Here is an 18,266-nt window from a genome sequence, read left to right on the forward strand (position 1 = left end):
AGGCGTGCCTGCGCGCTGGACAAGGTTTCTGGAAGCGACGACCTTGGGTTGCGGCTTATGGTGGAGGATCTGGCCGTCTTTTGCTGGGCGGTGTGGCTTCGTCCCCAGATCCGGAGCGGCGGAAGCTCGGTGAGCGCTCTCGTTAGTGGGAGATGTCGCCGGCCGTGTTCCTTCTCGGTTTCAAGATCCAACTCTGAGGAGTTGGTGGCTACTGCGGCTCAACAACGCCATCTGGCAAGGGGCTTCTTCACCTCCAAGGACAAGACATCTGCAACAAGCTGTTCTCCCATCGGCCATTCCGGCGCCGGTGATGGATCCAGCTGTGTTGCGGTTGCAATGAACACGAAGAAGATAAGGGACCTGGGTGTAGTTTCTTATTTCTTCAGGGTCCTTTTCGTAGTTTTGGTGGGGTCTGTTGTTTCCTGTTCCCTGTCTTTGCTTCTGTATTCTCTCGGATGTGTATTGTCTGTTTCCTTAACATGAATACAGCGTAGCGCATGCCTTCGGGTGTATGTTTTCAAAAAAAAAAAAGAGCGGCAAATAGGGATTTCCCTCGCGAAACGTTCGCTCGATAAGATTCCCCCTAACGGCCCCACCGCCCAACAACAGGCCAAGGCCCAGTACCTCTGAGTCTCTCTGACGGCCCATCCGGAACCCTGACGGGCTGGCCCCACGCGAGCCCTCCTACCCTCTCGTCTTCGGTCTTGGAGCACAAGATGAACGCCGCACCGCACCACGCCAACAAAAGGAGGAAAATAGCACGCCCGAACCCTACTACTGCTACGGGCACGCACCACTAGCACACCCCGCATCGTCGCCGGATCGGAAGAGCAGGGGGGAGAGCCGAGGAGGAAGAAGGCCGAGGATGTTCCGCAACCAGTACGACACCGATGTCACCACCTGGAGCCCGCAGGGGCGGCTGTTCCAGGTGGAGTACGCCATGGAGGCGGTGAAGCAGGGCTCGGCCTGCGTCGGCCTCCGCTCCGCCACCCACGCCGTCCTCGCCGCCGCCAACAAGTCCGCCAACGAGCTCTCCTCCCACCAGCGCAAGGTCTTCCGCGTCGCCGACCACGCCGGGGTCGCGCTCGCCGGCCTCACCGCCGACGGCCGCGTCCTCTCCCGCTTCCTCCGCAACGAGTGCATCAACCACGCCTTCGTCTACGACGCGCCGCTCCCCGTCTCCAGGCTCGCGCTCCGCCTCGCCGACAAGGCGCAGGTCCGTCCCCGTCTCCCGTCCCGATCCCCTTTTCGTCTTTTCCTGCCCCGATCTGCTCGCGCGCCTAGGGTTTCGTGCCGGAGGGGTCAGATCTGGTGCGGGAGATGCGTGGTTTCGTGCGTGGTGGGGTAATCCCGGCTACGATCTATGCTGGTAACTAGGGTTTTCATTCATGGCGAAGTCGCGGGGAGCACGATCCAGTGGTACAAATGGTTACGATTTTGACGATTTCGCTAGTGGTAAGGGTCAGGACCCACCCTACAATTTAGTTATGTGGAGTGTTATTATTGTGCTTGATTTCTTATGCTCTGTTTTAGAATTGTGCAGCAACTGAGAACTGTGGTGGTATCAGAGTTTCCCTCTGATGAGTCCTCCCAGCTTAATAACTGATACCATACAAAGCCTGAATCTGAAGGTCTGTAGTTGTCCCCATTGAGCTGACTCTTGGGATTTAGTACGGCATAAACACTGTCTTATGTGTACTAGGTGTAATCGCGCTCTGCACTGCGCTTGAATATTATGGTATGGATGTGCTCCACTGAATGAGCATACTATGTCATGCGTAAAAATTGTCATCCGAAAAACTGGGATGAAGAAACTTGAACCAAGAGCTCTTGATTTGAATGAAAAACAATTATAGGATGCTAATAGTACATATATAAACATTGATGTTGTAAACCTAGTTTAGTTGATAGTCATTGATGGACCAAGATCTCCACCACCTAGCATAAACCACAGCTGCAGATCGATCCTGTGGCGCTGCAATCTGTCCACGAAGGTGCAGGCCCCTGCTGATGCCAGCTGCGGGCTCTCATCCTGTCTGTACGCACCCCTTTAGCTCCTTAAGGTTTGCCCATGTTTCCTGCGATCAGCAAATCTGAATTTCTGTTGCCTATTTGGTTGCAGCTAGAGTTTGTGGTTTGTTTCGTCTGTCAATTTTATTTTACCTTTCCTGGTTACCATGTTCGGTACACTCATCCTTGCAAAAGAGAAATGTATGGTACCTTCAGTTTGTTATTACGTCCTACAGGTCTTCATTTTTTCTCCTCTTGTCTTGCTAGCAAAGCCTATAACAGATATTATAGCAAGATTTTAATTTGAGATGCATGCCATCTATCATTACATGGGCATGAGGAACAACATTTTATACATGAAAGTTTCCTTCTACAACATTTGCTTTACCTTCAGAATTTATACGCCTTAAGAAAAGCAATGTTGTTGCTGAGGGAAAACATGTTTTTGAGAAATTAACAATATGCTTTAAGATCATTTTGCCTGAAATTTCTTCTAAGAAATGCTATCATTGCCAAATGATGTAACATACCTAGTGTGTGGCTGGTTAGAGCTTATTACAAGATATCAACTATAAACTAACACATGTTCTAGCATTCCATGTCACCTATGCAAAGAACATATCCAATCCTCTATAGTCCACTTCCAATTAACAGGTACCTCAATCCTCTATAGCTTATTACACACTTTTAGTGATTGGAGTTGTCAATCAAATCCTAAACTCTACCTGTACCGCTGTACAAGTCTTGTAACAACTTTGCTCAACCCCAGTCAAGCACGCCCAGTCGAGGCTGCTCTTCAATCTTTCAGGGTGAGTGCCATCACGCCGATTTCTGAACTTTGCATCTACTCCCTCCGTTCGGAATTACTTGTCTTGGATATGGATGTATCTAGAACTAAAATACATCTAGATACATTCATTTCCGCGACAAGTAATTCCGAACGGAGGGAGTACAACTGAGTGCCAAATAAAATTCAAATTTCCTGTCCTAATTCAGAGAGAGAGAGGCAAGACTAAAACCAGGGAGGGAGGGATTTCTCTAAGTCTTCTCTAAGTCACTCAGTTACTGGTTTAATCTCATGATTCTAGTCTAGTATTAGCAATCAAATCATTGCCGTCAAGCCAGCATGTGTGTAAGAATATTTTTATCTGAAGGACATGTTTCCACCGCTATCCATTTATCTGCACATCTTGTGGTGGGTGATGTATTGACAATGTACTTTAACGTTGCAGGTTTGCACACAGCGTTCATGGAAGAGGCCCTATGGTGTCGGTCTCCTTGTTGCGGGTCTAGATGAGTCTGGAGCCCATCTCTACTACAACTGCCCCAGTGGGAACTACTTTGAGTACCAGGCATTCGCCATTGGCTCCCGCTCCCAGGCAGCGAAGACTTACCTCGAACGCAGATTCGAGAAATTCAACGCCTACACCCCGGACGAGCTCATCAAGGATGCGCTCTCAGCCATAAAGGAGACCCTCCAAGGTGAGAAGCTGACCAGCTCCAACTGCACCATTGCCATTGTCGGCAGAACGGAGGATGGCACCGTCGAGCCCTTCTCCATGATTGACTCCAAGAGGATCCAGGAAATCATCGACTCCATGGAGGCCGCCGATGAGGCGCCAGCGGCCGACGCGCCTGCTGAATCAAGCTCGATGCAGGAGGACAGGGGCGATGCGCCTGCGGCAGGGGATGCCCCAGCAGCGGATGAGCCGGCAGCACCGGACGCACCGGCGCCCATGGACATCTAGGCGTCTTCTGATGATCTATACATGTCATGTCCGTCCACCCCCATTGCCGCAGCGCTATTCAGAGTTTCAAAAAGACTAGACTGTTGTTTTAGAAAGGTTGCCATCCATTGTGTGTACTCTTTGCTTCTGTGCCACTACAGCTTTGTGGTGCCTGCGTCTGGACTGATTGATTTTTATCTATCATGTGATGATGTCGCGGACAGAATCGTCTGGTTGGGGGAACAGATTTACGTTTTATTTATCATAAAATCATGCTACCTGTTGGAGTGTTTGCTGTTTTGTTTTCTGGTTACTCCCTCTCTAAACTAATATAAGAGCGTTTAGATCACTATTTTAGTATTCTAAACGCTCTTATATTAGTTTACGGAGGGAGTACTTTAGAAATTGAACAAACTCAGACACGGACGAGGACAATTTCCGCAATGAAAATGAAGAACAATCTAGCAATAGCAAAATTCAGACTTGGGAATTGGTTTGTCGAATATTAGTTGGTACTTGACTATAGCCGCACATTGGCAATGAATAGGAATGGTACAGGGGAATTTGCGTCCTTGCGACGGCTAGATACAGCAGATCACCTGTGCTAGCAATGCAGGCCATGCGGGTTCTCGTCGAACCCCCTAGTGCAGTACGAGTGTTGAAAAACTTGCCAAGAGACAGAGATGCTGCTATCTCCCGCTGTGTGCTGGAGCTTGCATCACCAGGCCATCAAAGTCCTAGCGAGATGTTTGACTATATAACGTGGTAGCTTGAGGGTCATAAAACGTTTTCGGAGTGTGTAGATGGTGAATATATATGCATAAACAGGCCGTAGTCGCCGCTTGGTATTTTCTAAGTGCACAAGGATTTGGCACACACGACTGCCCAGACACCCTCGTATTCTTCCCACACGAATGGGTGGATACGAGGGTCCGCGGACACTCCAAACACAAGACCAATTTAAGAGGTTCGGTTGGATGATTTTCTTTTGTTCTCTCTCCTGTCTGAGCAGTGATCGTGCTGTCCAGCGGAAAGTTTGAGAAGGATTTGTGGGCTCTGGCTGTAAATGCTCGTAGGATTTTGCAAATGAGATTAGGCAAATCTTTTGTAGCAGGCAGGCGTAGTGCCCTCCCTCAGCCGTACAATGAAGGAGGCACACTACATCCGACCGGCGAATTTACTGGCTACTGTACAGACAGCACAGCCGTAGGCCGCGTGGCCCATGTGCGCCATCACTCCCCACCCAGCCCATTTACGGGTACCACGCGCCAGCAGAGTCGCTGTAACTGTGAGCGCATGCGTGTGCCATTAAAATTAAAATCGTCGGCCGGCTCGTGCTCTCTCCCCCATCGCCACTGCCGCAGCGGAACAGCCATGGCGATGGCGGCCTGCTCCGTCCGCCTCCTCGCCGCCGCGGCGCACCGCCGGGGCGCGGCCGCGTTCCTCCACGCGCCGCGGCGGCCCGTCGCGTGCTCCCTCTCGTTCCCGCGCGGCCACGGCGGCATCCGCGGCCGCGCCGGCCTCTCCTCCATCTCCCTCCCCTCCTCCGCCTCCTCCGCGCAGGGCCACGCGCCCTTCAACCTCCTCCCGCCGGACTCTGAGCCCTTCATCCAGTGGGACGCCCTGCCTCCGCAGGACACCTCCGCGGGCGGCGCGGGGGCAGGCGGAAGGGAGGAGGGCCCCGCGCTGGTGGTGCTGCTGGGCTGGCTCGGCGCGCGGCAGAAGCACCTGCGGAGGTACGCGGACCTGTACCGCGACCGCGGGGTCGGGTCCGTGCGGTTCGTGGTGCCCGTCCGCGAGCTCCTGGGGCTCGACCTCGGCCGCCGCGTCGAGCGCAGGGTCGCCGACCTCTCGGCCGAGATCGCCGCCTGGTGCGACGCCGACCGCAGCCGCACGCTCCTCTTCCACACCTTCAGCAACACCGGCTGGCTCGCGTACGGAAACACCAAATCATCCTCCCTCTTCTTTAAGCTCTTCGATTCTCTGTAGGATGTGGAGTGTTAAAATCTGAAAGAAAAAACAAGTTGATAACGCAATTTAGTTAGGCACCTGTGCACATTGACATGGGGGCGCTTGCACTTGGTGCCGCATGTTTTAGTTGTGGCATTGTGGTTTCCTACACGAGGCTGGTGGCTTAAACGTGCTTGGTTGATCCAGTAGGCGTGCCATTATCGAAGAGATCTTGAGTTAGAGTAGGAGCATGCTTTGCTCGTGCAATAATGTGGGATCTGTTGCTAGTTTGGAGGAACCTGGTGCGACGCCGACCGCAGCCGCACGCTCTTCTTCCACACCTTCAGCAACTCCGGCTGGCTCGCGTATGGAAACACCGAATCCTTGTCCATATCTAAGCACTTCAATTCCTTATGTACTACTAACCTCTTTTGTTCTCCGGTAGAAACCGAAGTGTTTAAATCCGGGCGAAAAGTTGATGTGCACCATAGTTATGTTTGCATAGTTTGCCCCTTTGAGTTAGATTCCACATTGTCATGGGACATTTGGTTTGCTACACGAGGTTGGTAGATAAAACGTGCTTGGTTGGTACAATAGGCGTGCCATTATCGAAGAGATCTCCAGTAAGAGCAGGAGCATGCTTTGCTCGTGCAATAATGTGGGATCCGTTGCTAGTTTGCAGGAACCAACAAGTTAATGTGCCAACAGCCCAACATTACTTTTGAGAGACTCTCCATTTCATGTTTGGTCTGTATAACAGTAAGTATAATTAAATCTCCTATTTTTTTTTACCACCGGTCATAATCTTAGAGAAATGGCAAGGTAAATAGTAATAACTGAATTCAGATAAGATCGGATTGTGTACTATGAAATACTCCCAGCAATTATCTCTAACGCCTTTTATCTTTCTATGTACTTACAAAGAGATTAGTTTGTTCTGGTAGAAATCGGAGGGTTTGAATCCGGGTAAAACAAGTTGATAACACATTGTAGGTAGGCACCTTTGCATGGATTGCCCCTTAGATTCCACACTGACATGGGACGCTTGTCCTTGGTGCCACATGTTTCTGCTGTGACAAGTTGATTTGCTACATGAGCTTGGTGGATAAAATGTGCTTGATGGATCTAGTAGGCGTGTTATTATCAAAGAGATCCCAGTTTAGGGGAGGCGTACTGTTTGTACGTGTGTGCGGGTACAAGGGCTGTTGCTAGTTGGGGAAAACCAGAGGGTGCCAGCATACTTTGGAGAAACTCTCTTTTTGCTGCTTGTATTTTGTTTAATTGCTTAGTTTAATGCCTTTGTTATTTCCTTGTACTTGTACTCACAATAGGGCTGATCCTATCCCACTGTTATTGTCCAAAAGAGAATACATAATATATCCTTCTGGGAGATCTTTGGATGAGTGGGTTGAATAAAACAGAGTGGGGATCTGATAACAGCATGGTTATAGACTATACTCAAGTTTCTATGGTTGATTTGGTAAATCTTGCCTGTTCTGTCAGTGGTGTTAAATTTTGCTCACTGAGCTTCAATATCCAATGTCCAACAGTTCTATCTGATAACAGCATCGTTGCATGTTGTTAAGGATACTTTTAAATATTAATCTTACTTAAAACCCAACTGGAATTAGAGCTTTCCTTTGTCCATCTCTTTCACCTGATGCCCATGGCTTTAAATTTACCGCGGATATAACACTTTTTTGTTTTTATTTTATTTTCAGGTATGGTGCGGTACTTGAGAATCTACAATCAAGAGCTGATATAATTGAGAGGATAAAGGGATGTATTGTAGACTCGGCGCCAGTTCTAGAGATTAGACCAGAGGTTTGTATATCTTGCTTGAAATAAGCTTTCAACTGGTAGTGATAAATGCTGAATCCCCTTCTTCCATTTTGGCCTGTGGGAAATTTGTGTCTGGAACATTTCGTTGTAAGTAATATACTATTTCACCAGAAAAACTTGTATACTTGGAGTTTCTCATGTGTACCCTAAACTCAGGTCTGGGCTGCTGGTTTCTCTGCTGCCATGCTGAAGAAAAGTAGTTCTTTAACAGGACCTTCAGCTGACTCCCCTGATGGATCTACATTGAATGGTGCCTTGAACAAAGTTACTTCTGTCTCAGAGTTAACGAAACCATCATGGGGTGAAACTTTTCTTCTTTCAACCCTTCAAAAGTTCTTTGAGATTGTCCTTCACCTACCTGATGTAAACCGGTATGTCCATTCACCATTAATAATATTGCTTCGGTTACATGGTATTTAAAGCCCACATTTCTGTTTGTAGTAAAGTCGGCCAAGGCATATGCAATGAAATAAAGTTACAATGGGTGTTCTTTTAGCAGTGAGATTATGTACTCTAACTAATCCATGCAGTCATATCTAAACATGATAAAGAAAATTAATAGCTTATTCAGTGTCAAGAAACTGGCCTCCTTTGGTTCATAGGATAGGAATAGAAAAATCATAGGAAGTGAGATGACATGCATCTCAATTGCTATAAAGAAAGAGATGTCATTTGATGCATAGGATATGAATTTTTCCATTGAATCTAGGCTAATGTTTATTTTTTCCTTTGAAATGTGAAGGATTGATTCCTATTCCTATCCATTCCTACAAACCAAAGGGCTTCAAAGGAACTTTTCCTACAAAGTTCCTATCCTTTACAATTCCTACAATATTCCTATGAACCAAAGATGGAAGGATATATGCTTTCCCATTACCAGTTTTTGTATGTGTATCCTGAAACTTAGGTTATCTGGATGGCAAGATACATATTTGCATTATTTTGTATTGTTCATTGTTGGGATGGTTTGTTGACCCTTCTAGTCTGGAATCTACATGCAGCCTAAAATCATCATTAGGTACCCATAGCCATACCATGACTCAATTCCTATAATAAAGGGCCTGCATCATTTCAATTTTTTAGTATTTGCTTCTTACATGCACCTGCCCTTGGAGAGTTGGAGGATTGGATTGAGGAGAATATTATATTGTAATTTGTAGTAAAAACTTCGTGTGTTCTGTCCAGTTACTTACCTTTTGAGATTGATGTTGCTGGTTCCCTGTTTCTTCTTAAGCTGTTCTCTGGCAAATATCCTAATCTCCCAACATGTAAAAGCCTACTAGACGACTAATATCTCGTGTGCAACCTGCATCTGCGTGTTTGTTCAGTTGTTCTCCATTTTCGTCCTTACTGTATGGTTAAACTAGTGCATGGTTATAGTTCATTTTCGTAGACGCATCTTTAATTCATCTCATACCCTTTTACCATGCATTTCAAAACGACCGGTTTTCATCTCCAAATATATTGGCCACAGAAACACCAGATGCGTCTTCATATTCTGATATTCATCTGCCCCTTCTGATCATGTTCAGGAGAATGCACAAGGTCCTCTCAGTTCTTTCAGATAAGCAGCCGCCCTGCCCCCAGTTCTACCTGTACAGCTCCGCCGACAGAGTGATCCCTGCCGAATGCGTAGAGAGCTTTATCAACATGCAGAGATCACTCGGGGTGAGCGTCTCAGCACACAATTTTGTCTCGTCGCCACATGTGGACCACTACAGGAGCTTCCCTCACCTGTACTCTGCCAAGATTGACGAGTTCCTGAAGGTCTGTTCCCCAGTTAGTGTATGATGATGAATCGACGATTAATCTTGCTGAAGATCTATTCCCCACTTAGAGATGAGTTGATGGTTAGTCTTTGGACCAACACGGTGGTTGAAGATTCTAGTGAAAATTTGATCGGTTTTGTATTTTTTAGCGTACGTAGCGCGCGTACGGTGTAGGATGCTTCTACATGGGTGTTTGAAGAGGGGTCATATCGCCGCATCCATGTGAGCTCCATATACTCAAACTCAAGCAACTCTTTGTAGGTACGTGATGATCGAACTGTCTATTCCTTTTGGGGGAATTGTATTGTCCATTCTTGGGATAATCTTAGTATATGTTAAGCACAGGTGCCTAGTTAAGCATCTTATCTACTCTGCGAGGCAAGAAAAAGCTGTTTTCTTTTGCCAATGATTATGTAATAACGAGATCATGCTAGTCTTTTCTTGATGAAATCGCATATAATTTTTGCTGAGTTGAAAGACATAGATAACTGCATTGTCCCATAAGGTAAAAACCATGGCAGCACAATTAAAGATATTATATGTTTTTTTCTTATCCATTTATCATTATGCGTGGAGACAGTACATACATCTGTAACCACAGTGTGGCATACTGGCATTATGCCCAGGATCGATCTGGTAGCTAGTGTCATATCCATGGCATGTGTTGTTAATTCGAAACTCCAACTAGTATGGAGAGTATCTATAATAAGCTGCATTCGTATGCATGCATCCTTCGTCGACTTGGAAGAGGGGCTGCCATCTTTAATTTACTCACGCATCTCCTCCTGCACGAAAAATACAAAGAAAAAACAGTGAATAAGTTAGGAGCCTAGCTCTACGTTGCAGGTAACCGAAGATCCTAGTGATGATGCGGCTGGTTTGATCACCTGGATAGGCAGAGATCAGGCCGAGGGCGCCGGGCACACGTACAGCGGCGGCACGGCGCCGGCGTTGGCGCAGCTGACCATGAGGTTCCTGGGCGGCGTGAGGCCGCAGACGTCGCGGATGAGGGCGAGCGCGCGGTTGACGGGGATGCCGACGGCGATGGCCCGCTCCAGGGTGTGGTTGAAGATGTGGCATAGGCACGCGGGCTGGTCTCGGACGATGGTGCCCAGGCCCTTGCAGCACCCCGCGGGCGCCTTGGACATGCCCGCGTCCCTGAAGAAGGCCAGGCACGGGCTCAGCTCCAGCAGCGACCCCATGCACGTCGCCGACACGTCCACCTCCGCCGACGGCCTCGGGATGGCGGGCTCCGACGCCGGCCTCGAGATGATGGGTCCCGACGGCCTCGAGAAGATGGACTTGGGCTCCGACGTGATGCTCTTCTTCGCCGCGTCGGCCGCCGTGGCGACGGCGAGGGCCAGCAGCAGGAGGAGGACGGAGGCGGCACAGGTCTTGCCGGACGACGCCATTGTGCTTGACTTCGCCGGAAGGGTTTAAGCCAAGCACGTACGTGTATGATTAGTGAGTTTGGCTTGCGAGTCTTGGATGGGCTTAGAGATGCTCACCGGTCCATCTATTTATAGTCAAGGTCTCAAGGAGAGGGCCAGGGCGCAACCATCTGTGAGTTTGTTTCATGGTTAGTTCCATGCACGGATCTTGCGAGCAACACGAAGATGGCATGAATTGCCGAGACGAGACGCGACGCATTTCTAACTCTGGCCGTCTTACCTACAACATAGTCTAAAAGATTAATTTCGAGCTCTAATGTTGCATAGCGATGAACAAAATGCGTACCGGCAAAATAAACTTCTAGAGAGAAAAATGCACGCGGTGTGCATGCATGCTGTTTCAAGGGATTGTTTGGGGGGTGCATGAGACAAGTGATCATCGATGGTGGTGGTGTTGCACATGAAAACACCAGTTCACCAGGTTCAGGTTGTTGGTATCGAACTGTCAACGAGAAACAAGGTTCCAGGCAGAGACATAGGCACAGACCTGAGCAGGGGCGGACCCAGGAAAAAAACTTGAGAGGGGGCAAAAATATATGGTCCTGCTATATTTTTTAAGAACCTTATTCCACGGCAGGGGTTTCTGCGGTCATTAAGGAGAAAAGATTCCAGTTTATAAGGACTAGCAAACATGTCCATGCGTTGCAATGGAAAAAAAACAATTGCATTCTCCTAGCACATTAAGCACGAGTCAAGACCCCTCCATAGGTCCACTTTATCTATTTCAACATAGCACCTAATTCGTCTTGTCGCTTATCCTCCTCGCCTTCACGGAAAATAGGCCATGGTGTCAACCTGATCGTAATGCGTCCGAATGTGGTCAATCGCATGGTCATGATCTTGGACCACATGTACACCCATCATTAAACATATTATCACAAGTGAACGGCTAATAGTTTTAAAACTAATCTAGTCGAGCTGGGTGTGATGGCCACACTTCCCGAGCTACGGCCTACATGTAGTCTATACCCCCTCATACCCCCACTCCCTTTTAAATTGTGTATACATTTTCAAAATGCATCAACATTCTTTTTAAAACATAGCACATATGCCCGTGCGTTGCAACGGGAGATAAATAGTATGCATTTAAAGTCAGTGACAATTATATGTGCAAGCAAAATCTTATGTGCACATGAAAAAAAGAACGTTTAGCTTCTCAGTTTCGCCGCTTGTGAAAGAATCAATCTGTTTTTTTTTCATTCATTAATCGAGGGCATTTAAGAGTTTTGTTACGTCACCGTACGTCAGATAAGGCACATGAGTTATTCAATCTACTTTTCCTTTCAATCCTGTCGATCGAGGGGATTTTAAGGTATGAAGTTTCTAAATATTCAAGGAGACATGAACAATTTTTTAAATACGGAACAGTTTTTTTAATTATGTACACTTAAAAAAACACGAACAAAATATGAAAAGGAACATCTTTTTAAATTATCAAACATTTTCTGAAAATACCAACTTTTTTTATAAAAATATTAACATTATTTGACTTTGTGAACACTTTTTAAAAACGGGAACATGTGTTGAAAATTCATAAGATTTTTAGAAAATGTGTATCTTTATACAAAAGATTATTTTTAATTGTGCAAATTTCACTAAAAAAGAATATTTTTCAAAGTTGGGGCATTTTTGAAATGCCATTTTAATTTAAGACATCTCGAACAATTTTTAAAAACAATAATTTTTTTTAGAAAATGAGAATTTTTTTGCAGGTTCCGAATATTTTTCAAAATAGCAACAAAATTTCGGAGTTCTTAACATTTTCAAAAAAATGTTTTTCTTAAGTCTGAATTTTTTTGAGAGTTTTTAATTTCATAAATAAATTCTAAAAGAAAAATAAACTTGGAAGGGAAGAAAGAGATAGGGAAAGGAGAATAAAATAGAAGTAAAGCACAGAAACAAAGAAAATGTGCCAACCCACTATTGGCTGTCCTGTGCGAAAATCCGACAAAAAAACATGACCATTATTTGTATTTTTTTAACATTTTTTAAAATTGGAACATGTGTTTCATAACATTTTTTAAAAATGTTTATCTTTTATACACGAAGATCATTTTTAATTTTGAAAATTTAAATAATAATAATAATAATATTTTCTTAATTTGATGCATTTTTTGAAATGCCAGTTTCTTTTTAGACATCTCGAACAATTTTGAAAAGTATGTTTTTTGCAAAAATGGGAAACTTTTTGCATCTTCTGAATATTTTACAAAATAGCAAGAAATTTTGGAATTCTGAACATTTACAAAAAAATGTTTTTTTAATTCTGAACGTTTTTTTGAGAATTTTTAATTTACGAAATAAATGATAAAATAAAAATAAAATTGGAAGGGAAAAACGAAATAGAAAATAATAATAATAATAATAGAAGTAAAACACAGAAACAAAGAAAAATGGGCTAGCCCAATATTGGTTGTCCTGTGCAAAACTCGACCATTTGTCACCTAGTGCGGGAAATAGTATTTTATCAGCTGCGTTGGCAGATAAATAAGTGGGCTGGCTTCACTGGGCCAGAGCACGCGGCCCATGTACAGAAATTCTTTTCGGCATAAAAATTAGTACCACCTCGGATAGGAAAAAAGTTCTTTTCGACGGTGAACGGATGAAAAAATTAGCGAAACGCACCTTGCTTTATTAGTAGGTATAGAAAACATGACAAAAAACAAACATTCCCAGTTGATTAGGGAAAAGCCAAGCGAAAACCAAAAACCAAAAACACAGAAAAATGGTAAAGTTTGGGGACTATGAATAGAAACACTAGCGACATCAAGGAACATCATCTGAGCCAGACACAAGAGCGCCATGACCCAAAACTAGCAAGTGTGGCTTAAGAGCAACCAACCTGAATATATGGCTATATTCACGTTCATGGTGAACACATTGATAGAAAGTAAAACACTTGGCATAATCACATCATTCTCCACATGGCAACCAAGTTAATTGAGAAGTGAAAGAAAACTAACCATTTACGACCACATCTTGTTCCTGAGTTGCATAAGAGAACATTATTGACACATTGTTCTAACAATCTAATCTACAACCTGCAAGGAAAAAAAACATTATCAAACTAGGGAAGAATGGAAACACCGAAGAAGGCCGGTATTAATAAAATAGAAAAGAGCTTTAGCACATTCCTTTCGTTTCATCAAACAACAAACTTTTACGGCATGAAAAATGTATAACAATCACTTCATTAGAAGCTTGTCCAAATCCACTAGTTAAGGCATCTTGGGCGTTGTCGTTTTCTGAAAGGAAAAAACTCTCCATGAATTGCCAAATTTCATATGCATACATAAAGAAGAAATGTGAGGAAACTAGGAAGTATTAATAGTTAACCTGAATAATCTGAAGTAGAACGTTGCATACTGAAATTTACATGTCACGAACTAGCCAATAATCTGAAGTAGAAAGTTGCATACTGAAATTTACATGTCACAGTTTTTCTGAACTATGCTAATCACTTGAATTGATAAATTATACACATAAGTAAATGCAACTAACATGGTTCCTAACATAGGAATTGTAAACAAACAAAATCTATGGGGGGAAAGGAACCTAGATGACTTCTACGGTTTACCTTTATGTCAATTAGAATTAGAGAATTGAAAATTAGGGCTCCTGTTTGTTGATTTGGTTGTGCGGCCGCTGATGCGGTGTCATAGTTCAAGGCCGCGATGGCGCGAGGGATCGGCGACACAAGTCAGGGGATTGCAACGGCTACGCGGCGGCGTGAGAGAAGAGATCGGGGATTCCGTCAGGTAGGCGTGCGTGTATAAGGGAAATCTAGTGATCGGGTCTTTTTTAGCGCATCGGGCGATTGAGTTAGGCAACGATTAGAGCCGTAGGCTGCAGCCCATGAGACAACGTGCGTGCGCTGTTGACGGAAGGAGTTCTTATTCAGTGGGCTGTATCTTAATTTGGAGTCCGGCTTTTAGAAATAATAATACAGAGAATTGGGCTGAGCAGGGGCAGGGTAATGGGCTGAGTGGGGGCACATGGCCTACTACGTTGGCAAACTACAGGTGATCGTAAAAATCAAGTGGGGGCAGCTGCCCCCACGTCCATGAACGTGCGTCTGCCCCTGGATATGAGGGCTGGGTGGTTCTTCAATTGTTAAAAATTCAAATATTAAAAGAAAGGGAGGGGAATTCTTTGTTTTTGCCACTCGAGATTTTGCCATTTTTTCTTATTCCACTCTAGATTTTGACATTTCACTTTTGCCACTCTTAGCTTTTGGTTGTCATTCCGTGGCAAAAGCAAAATAATTTCATTTCATTTTTTCCACTCTTAGCTTTTGAAATGTATCACAATTGTCACTTTGAAAATTTTGCATTTGCCACGGGAATGATAGTTGTGATAATTGTCAAAAAACTAAGAGTGGCAAAAGTGAAATGTCAAAAATCTAAAGCGGCATAAGAAAAATTGGCAAAATATAGAGTGGCGAAAACAAAAGTTTCCCAAAAAGAAAAGGACATATCATTTTAATCTGCATGCCCACTATGTTGGCCTTGAAGAGACTAAAATTGAGAAGTTATTCGACTCCTTTTTGAGATCCCTTAAAGTGGAGGTTTCCCTATGTTGTTATGCAGATTGGGTTTAAGTGCCAATTATACTATTTTAACTATAAATAACTTCATTAAGAGCTATTTTTTTCACCGCAGATAGCTAGTTTTGACCGAAATTACACTAGTTTGATGGTATAGACAATGTATTTAAGGTATTTCACATAACATATGATAACACATTTCAACACATCATAACATATAGTACTAATTATATATCGGTTTTGCTATTTTTTAGGTGTCTGGAATTTTTTGTTGCGTTAGTCCATTTGTGGGTCGTCCAATTCTATGCTAAGATTTGTGTTGGGATGTGTTGCTCCTTTGCGTTTATTCTCTTTCTTTTCGTTGATATGTCTTATCTTATCGTGTCCGATTCAGCGAAACCCACTTATCCTTCGCCCACTCAACCCACATTTTCTTATCCACGCATCCCCTCTCCTCCGCTCTGTAGTCTCTTCAGTTTCTTTGATTTTGAGTCACTCCACTCTCTTGCTGGTCTCCTCTCCATCGCATATTCCAGCAAGGTTTCATCTTTTCTCCTGCATTTTGTTCATTTATTGCCCCCTTTTGTCATTTCTCCTTCATCCCTCCCATATTTTTTGTATGTTCTGTTCTGTGGTCTCGATTATTCCAGGGTTTTGAGATGTGGCGTTTTTCTGCTGGTTATCTTCTTTGAAGATTCGAGATAGTTCTTGGAAGTGTGGATTCAGTGCTTGTGTGGATTTAGTTCTGTGAAGGGTTTGTTGGTGAGCTTTTCAGAAACCCTAGCTTCCCCCGCCCCCTCCCCTACTCCTTGTCCTCGGCTCTTTCCACTGGCATCAGTTTGCTCCTACCTCCATTGTATGTTGATTCTCTGTATTGTACATGAATATCTGATTTATATTATTGTTTGTGATGTATTAGTGATTGTTTATTTCGGTTTGTCTGGTTACCCTAGCTTATTTTAGTTATTTTATTTTTATTAGTATTGATAGTTGCTGCTTTTCCTTTTTCATTCTTGTTGTGTATTTATGTTATGATTAATCTACTGTGTGGTATGTAGTTGTTTCTTGTTTTGTGATTTTATTTTTGGTATCTAGATATAATTTGTTGTTCTCCTTTTAATGATTGAACTCCTTATGTTTTAAATGTAGTATTTAGTGTACTATTTAAAAATATTTTTAATTGTGTATTGATAGTCTGGTTTCATCATTATCCTGGAAGTAGCTATATTCTAACACCCACAATGTGGCTATATCTCCCACGTGTCGGGGCACGACTTAGAGGCATAGCCGCATGGTAGATTTGTCGCAAGAGGGGTAATCTACACACAATCGCATGTATTGAATAAGAAAGGGATAAAGAGTTGGCTTACAATCTCTACTTCACACAAATAACAAGTTAACATACATCACCCAAAGTACAATCAAAGGTCCGACAACGGAACCAAAATAAAGGAAGACAACCCCAAATGCTAGATCCTCGATCGTGCCAACTGGGATCCACTACTGATCATCCAGAAAAGACACATAACAACGACCAAGATCTTCATCGAGCTCCCACACTTGAGCTCGGTTGCGTCACCTGCACTGGTATTATCGGCACCTGCAACTGTTTGGAAGTATCCATGAGTCACGAGGACTCAGCAATCTCACACCCACGAGATCAAGACTATTTAAGCTTATGGGTAGGATAAGGTAATGAGGTGGAGCTGCAGCAAGCGCTAAGCAAATACGGTGGCTAACATATGAAAATAAGAGCGAGAAGAGAAGCAACACAACGGTCGAGAACCTAGAAGTGATCTTGAAACTACTTACGTTCAAGCATAACAGAAGATCGTGTTCAGTTGCCGGACTCTGCCGAAAAAAGACCATCACAGCTACACACGCGGTTGATGCATTTTAATTAAGTCAAGTGTCAAGTTCTCTACAACCGGATATTAACAAATTCCCATCTGCCACATAACCGCGGGCACGGCTCTCGAAAGTTTATACCCTGCAGGGGTGTCCCAACTTAGCCCATCACAAGCTCTCACGGTCAAAGAAGGATATTCCTTCTCCCAGGAAGACCCGATCATGCTCGGAATCCCGGTTACAAGACTTTTCGACAATGGTAAAACAAGACCACCAAGACCACCCGACTGTGCCGACAAATCCCGATAGAAGCGGCACATATCTCGTTCTCAGGGCACACCGGATTGTCCAAACTTCTGGTAGGCCAGCCCAGAGTTGCCCCTAGTGGCCACCGGCGGTTGAAAGGTTGGACCAACACTCAGAGGAGCACTGGCCCGGGGGTTTAAAATAAAGATGACCCTTGAGTCTGCAGAACCCAAGGGAAAAAGGCTTAGGTGGCAAATATTAAAACCAATGTTGGGTCTTGCTGGAGGAGTTTTATTCAAAGCGAACTGTCAAGGGGGTCTCATTCTCCCAACCGCGTAAGGAACACAAAATCAAGAAACATAACACCGGTATGACGAAAACTAGGGCAGCAAGAGTGGAACAAAACACCAGGCAAAAGGCCGAGCCTTCCACCCTTTACCAAGTATATAGATGCATTAAAGTAAATAAGAGATAATAATGATATCCCAACAATATCCATGTTCCAACATGGAACAAACTTCATCTTCACCTGCAACTAGCAACGCTATAAGAGGGGCTGAGCTAAAGCGGTAACATAGCCAAACAACGGTTTGCTAGGAAGGTGGGTTAGAGGCTTGACATGGTAAAATGGGAGGCATGATAAACAAGTGGTAGGTAGCACGACATAGCGATAGAACGAACAACTAGCAAGCAAAGATAGAAGTGATTTCTAGGGTATGGTCATCTTTCCTGAGATCCCGCAAGGAAGAAGAACGAGTCTATGAAGAAGACGAACCAACGTAATCGAACGGATCCTCACAAACGCAACGTAACGGAAACTATTGAGAAGAAGCACAACTGGAAAGAAGCAAACAACATGGTAAACCAACAAGCATAA

General features: G+C 44.4%; 3 protein-coding genes across 3 annotated transcripts; 2 read left to right on the forward strand and 1 right to left on the reverse strand.

Moving 5' to 3' along the window:
• Nucleotides 1-715: 715 nt before the first annotated feature.
• On the forward strand, nucleotides 716-4,029 carry LOC147964021 (proteasome subunit alpha type-1). The gene is made up of 2 exons (XM_087526653.1): nucleotides 716-1,216; nucleotides 3,243-4,029. The coding sequence occupies exons 1-2, from the start codon at nucleotides 866-868 to the stop codon at nucleotides 3,756-3,758; spliced, it is 867 nt and encodes a 288-aa protein (XP_087382779.1). The 5' UTR covers nucleotides 716-865; the 3' UTR covers nucleotides 3,759-4,029.
• Nucleotides 4,030-5,019: 990 nt separating this feature from the next.
• Nucleotides 5,020-9,775, forward strand: LOC125527823 (uncharacterized). The gene is made up of 4 exons (XM_048692331.2): nucleotides 5,020-5,671; nucleotides 7,409-7,511; nucleotides 7,686-7,900; nucleotides 9,062-9,775. The coding sequence occupies exons 1-4, from the start codon at nucleotides 5,034-5,036 to the stop codon at nucleotides 9,318-9,320; spliced, it is 1,215 nt and encodes a 404-aa protein (XP_048548288.2). The 5' UTR covers nucleotides 5,020-5,033; the 3' UTR covers nucleotides 9,321-9,775.
• A 150-nt stretch (nucleotides 9,776-9,925) lies between these two features.
• Nucleotides 9,926-11,054, reverse strand: LOC125527824 (non-specific lipid-transfer protein C6-like). The gene has a single exon (XM_087526654.1). The coding sequence runs from the start codon at nucleotides 10,708-10,710 to the stop codon at nucleotides 10,201-10,203; it is 510 nt and encodes a 169-aa protein (XP_087382780.1). The 5' UTR covers nucleotides 10,711-11,054; the 3' UTR covers nucleotides 9,926-10,200.
• Nucleotides 11,055-18,266: the final 7,212 nt, after the last annotated feature.

This window comes from Triticum urartu, chromosome 6A (assembly GCF_056163025.1).
Source record: "Triticum urartu cultivar PI428250 chromosome 6A, HENAU_Tu73, whole genome shotgun sequence".
Classification (NCBI taxonomy): domain Eukaryota; kingdom Viridiplantae; phylum Streptophyta; class Magnoliopsida; order Poales; family Poaceae; genus Triticum; species Triticum urartu.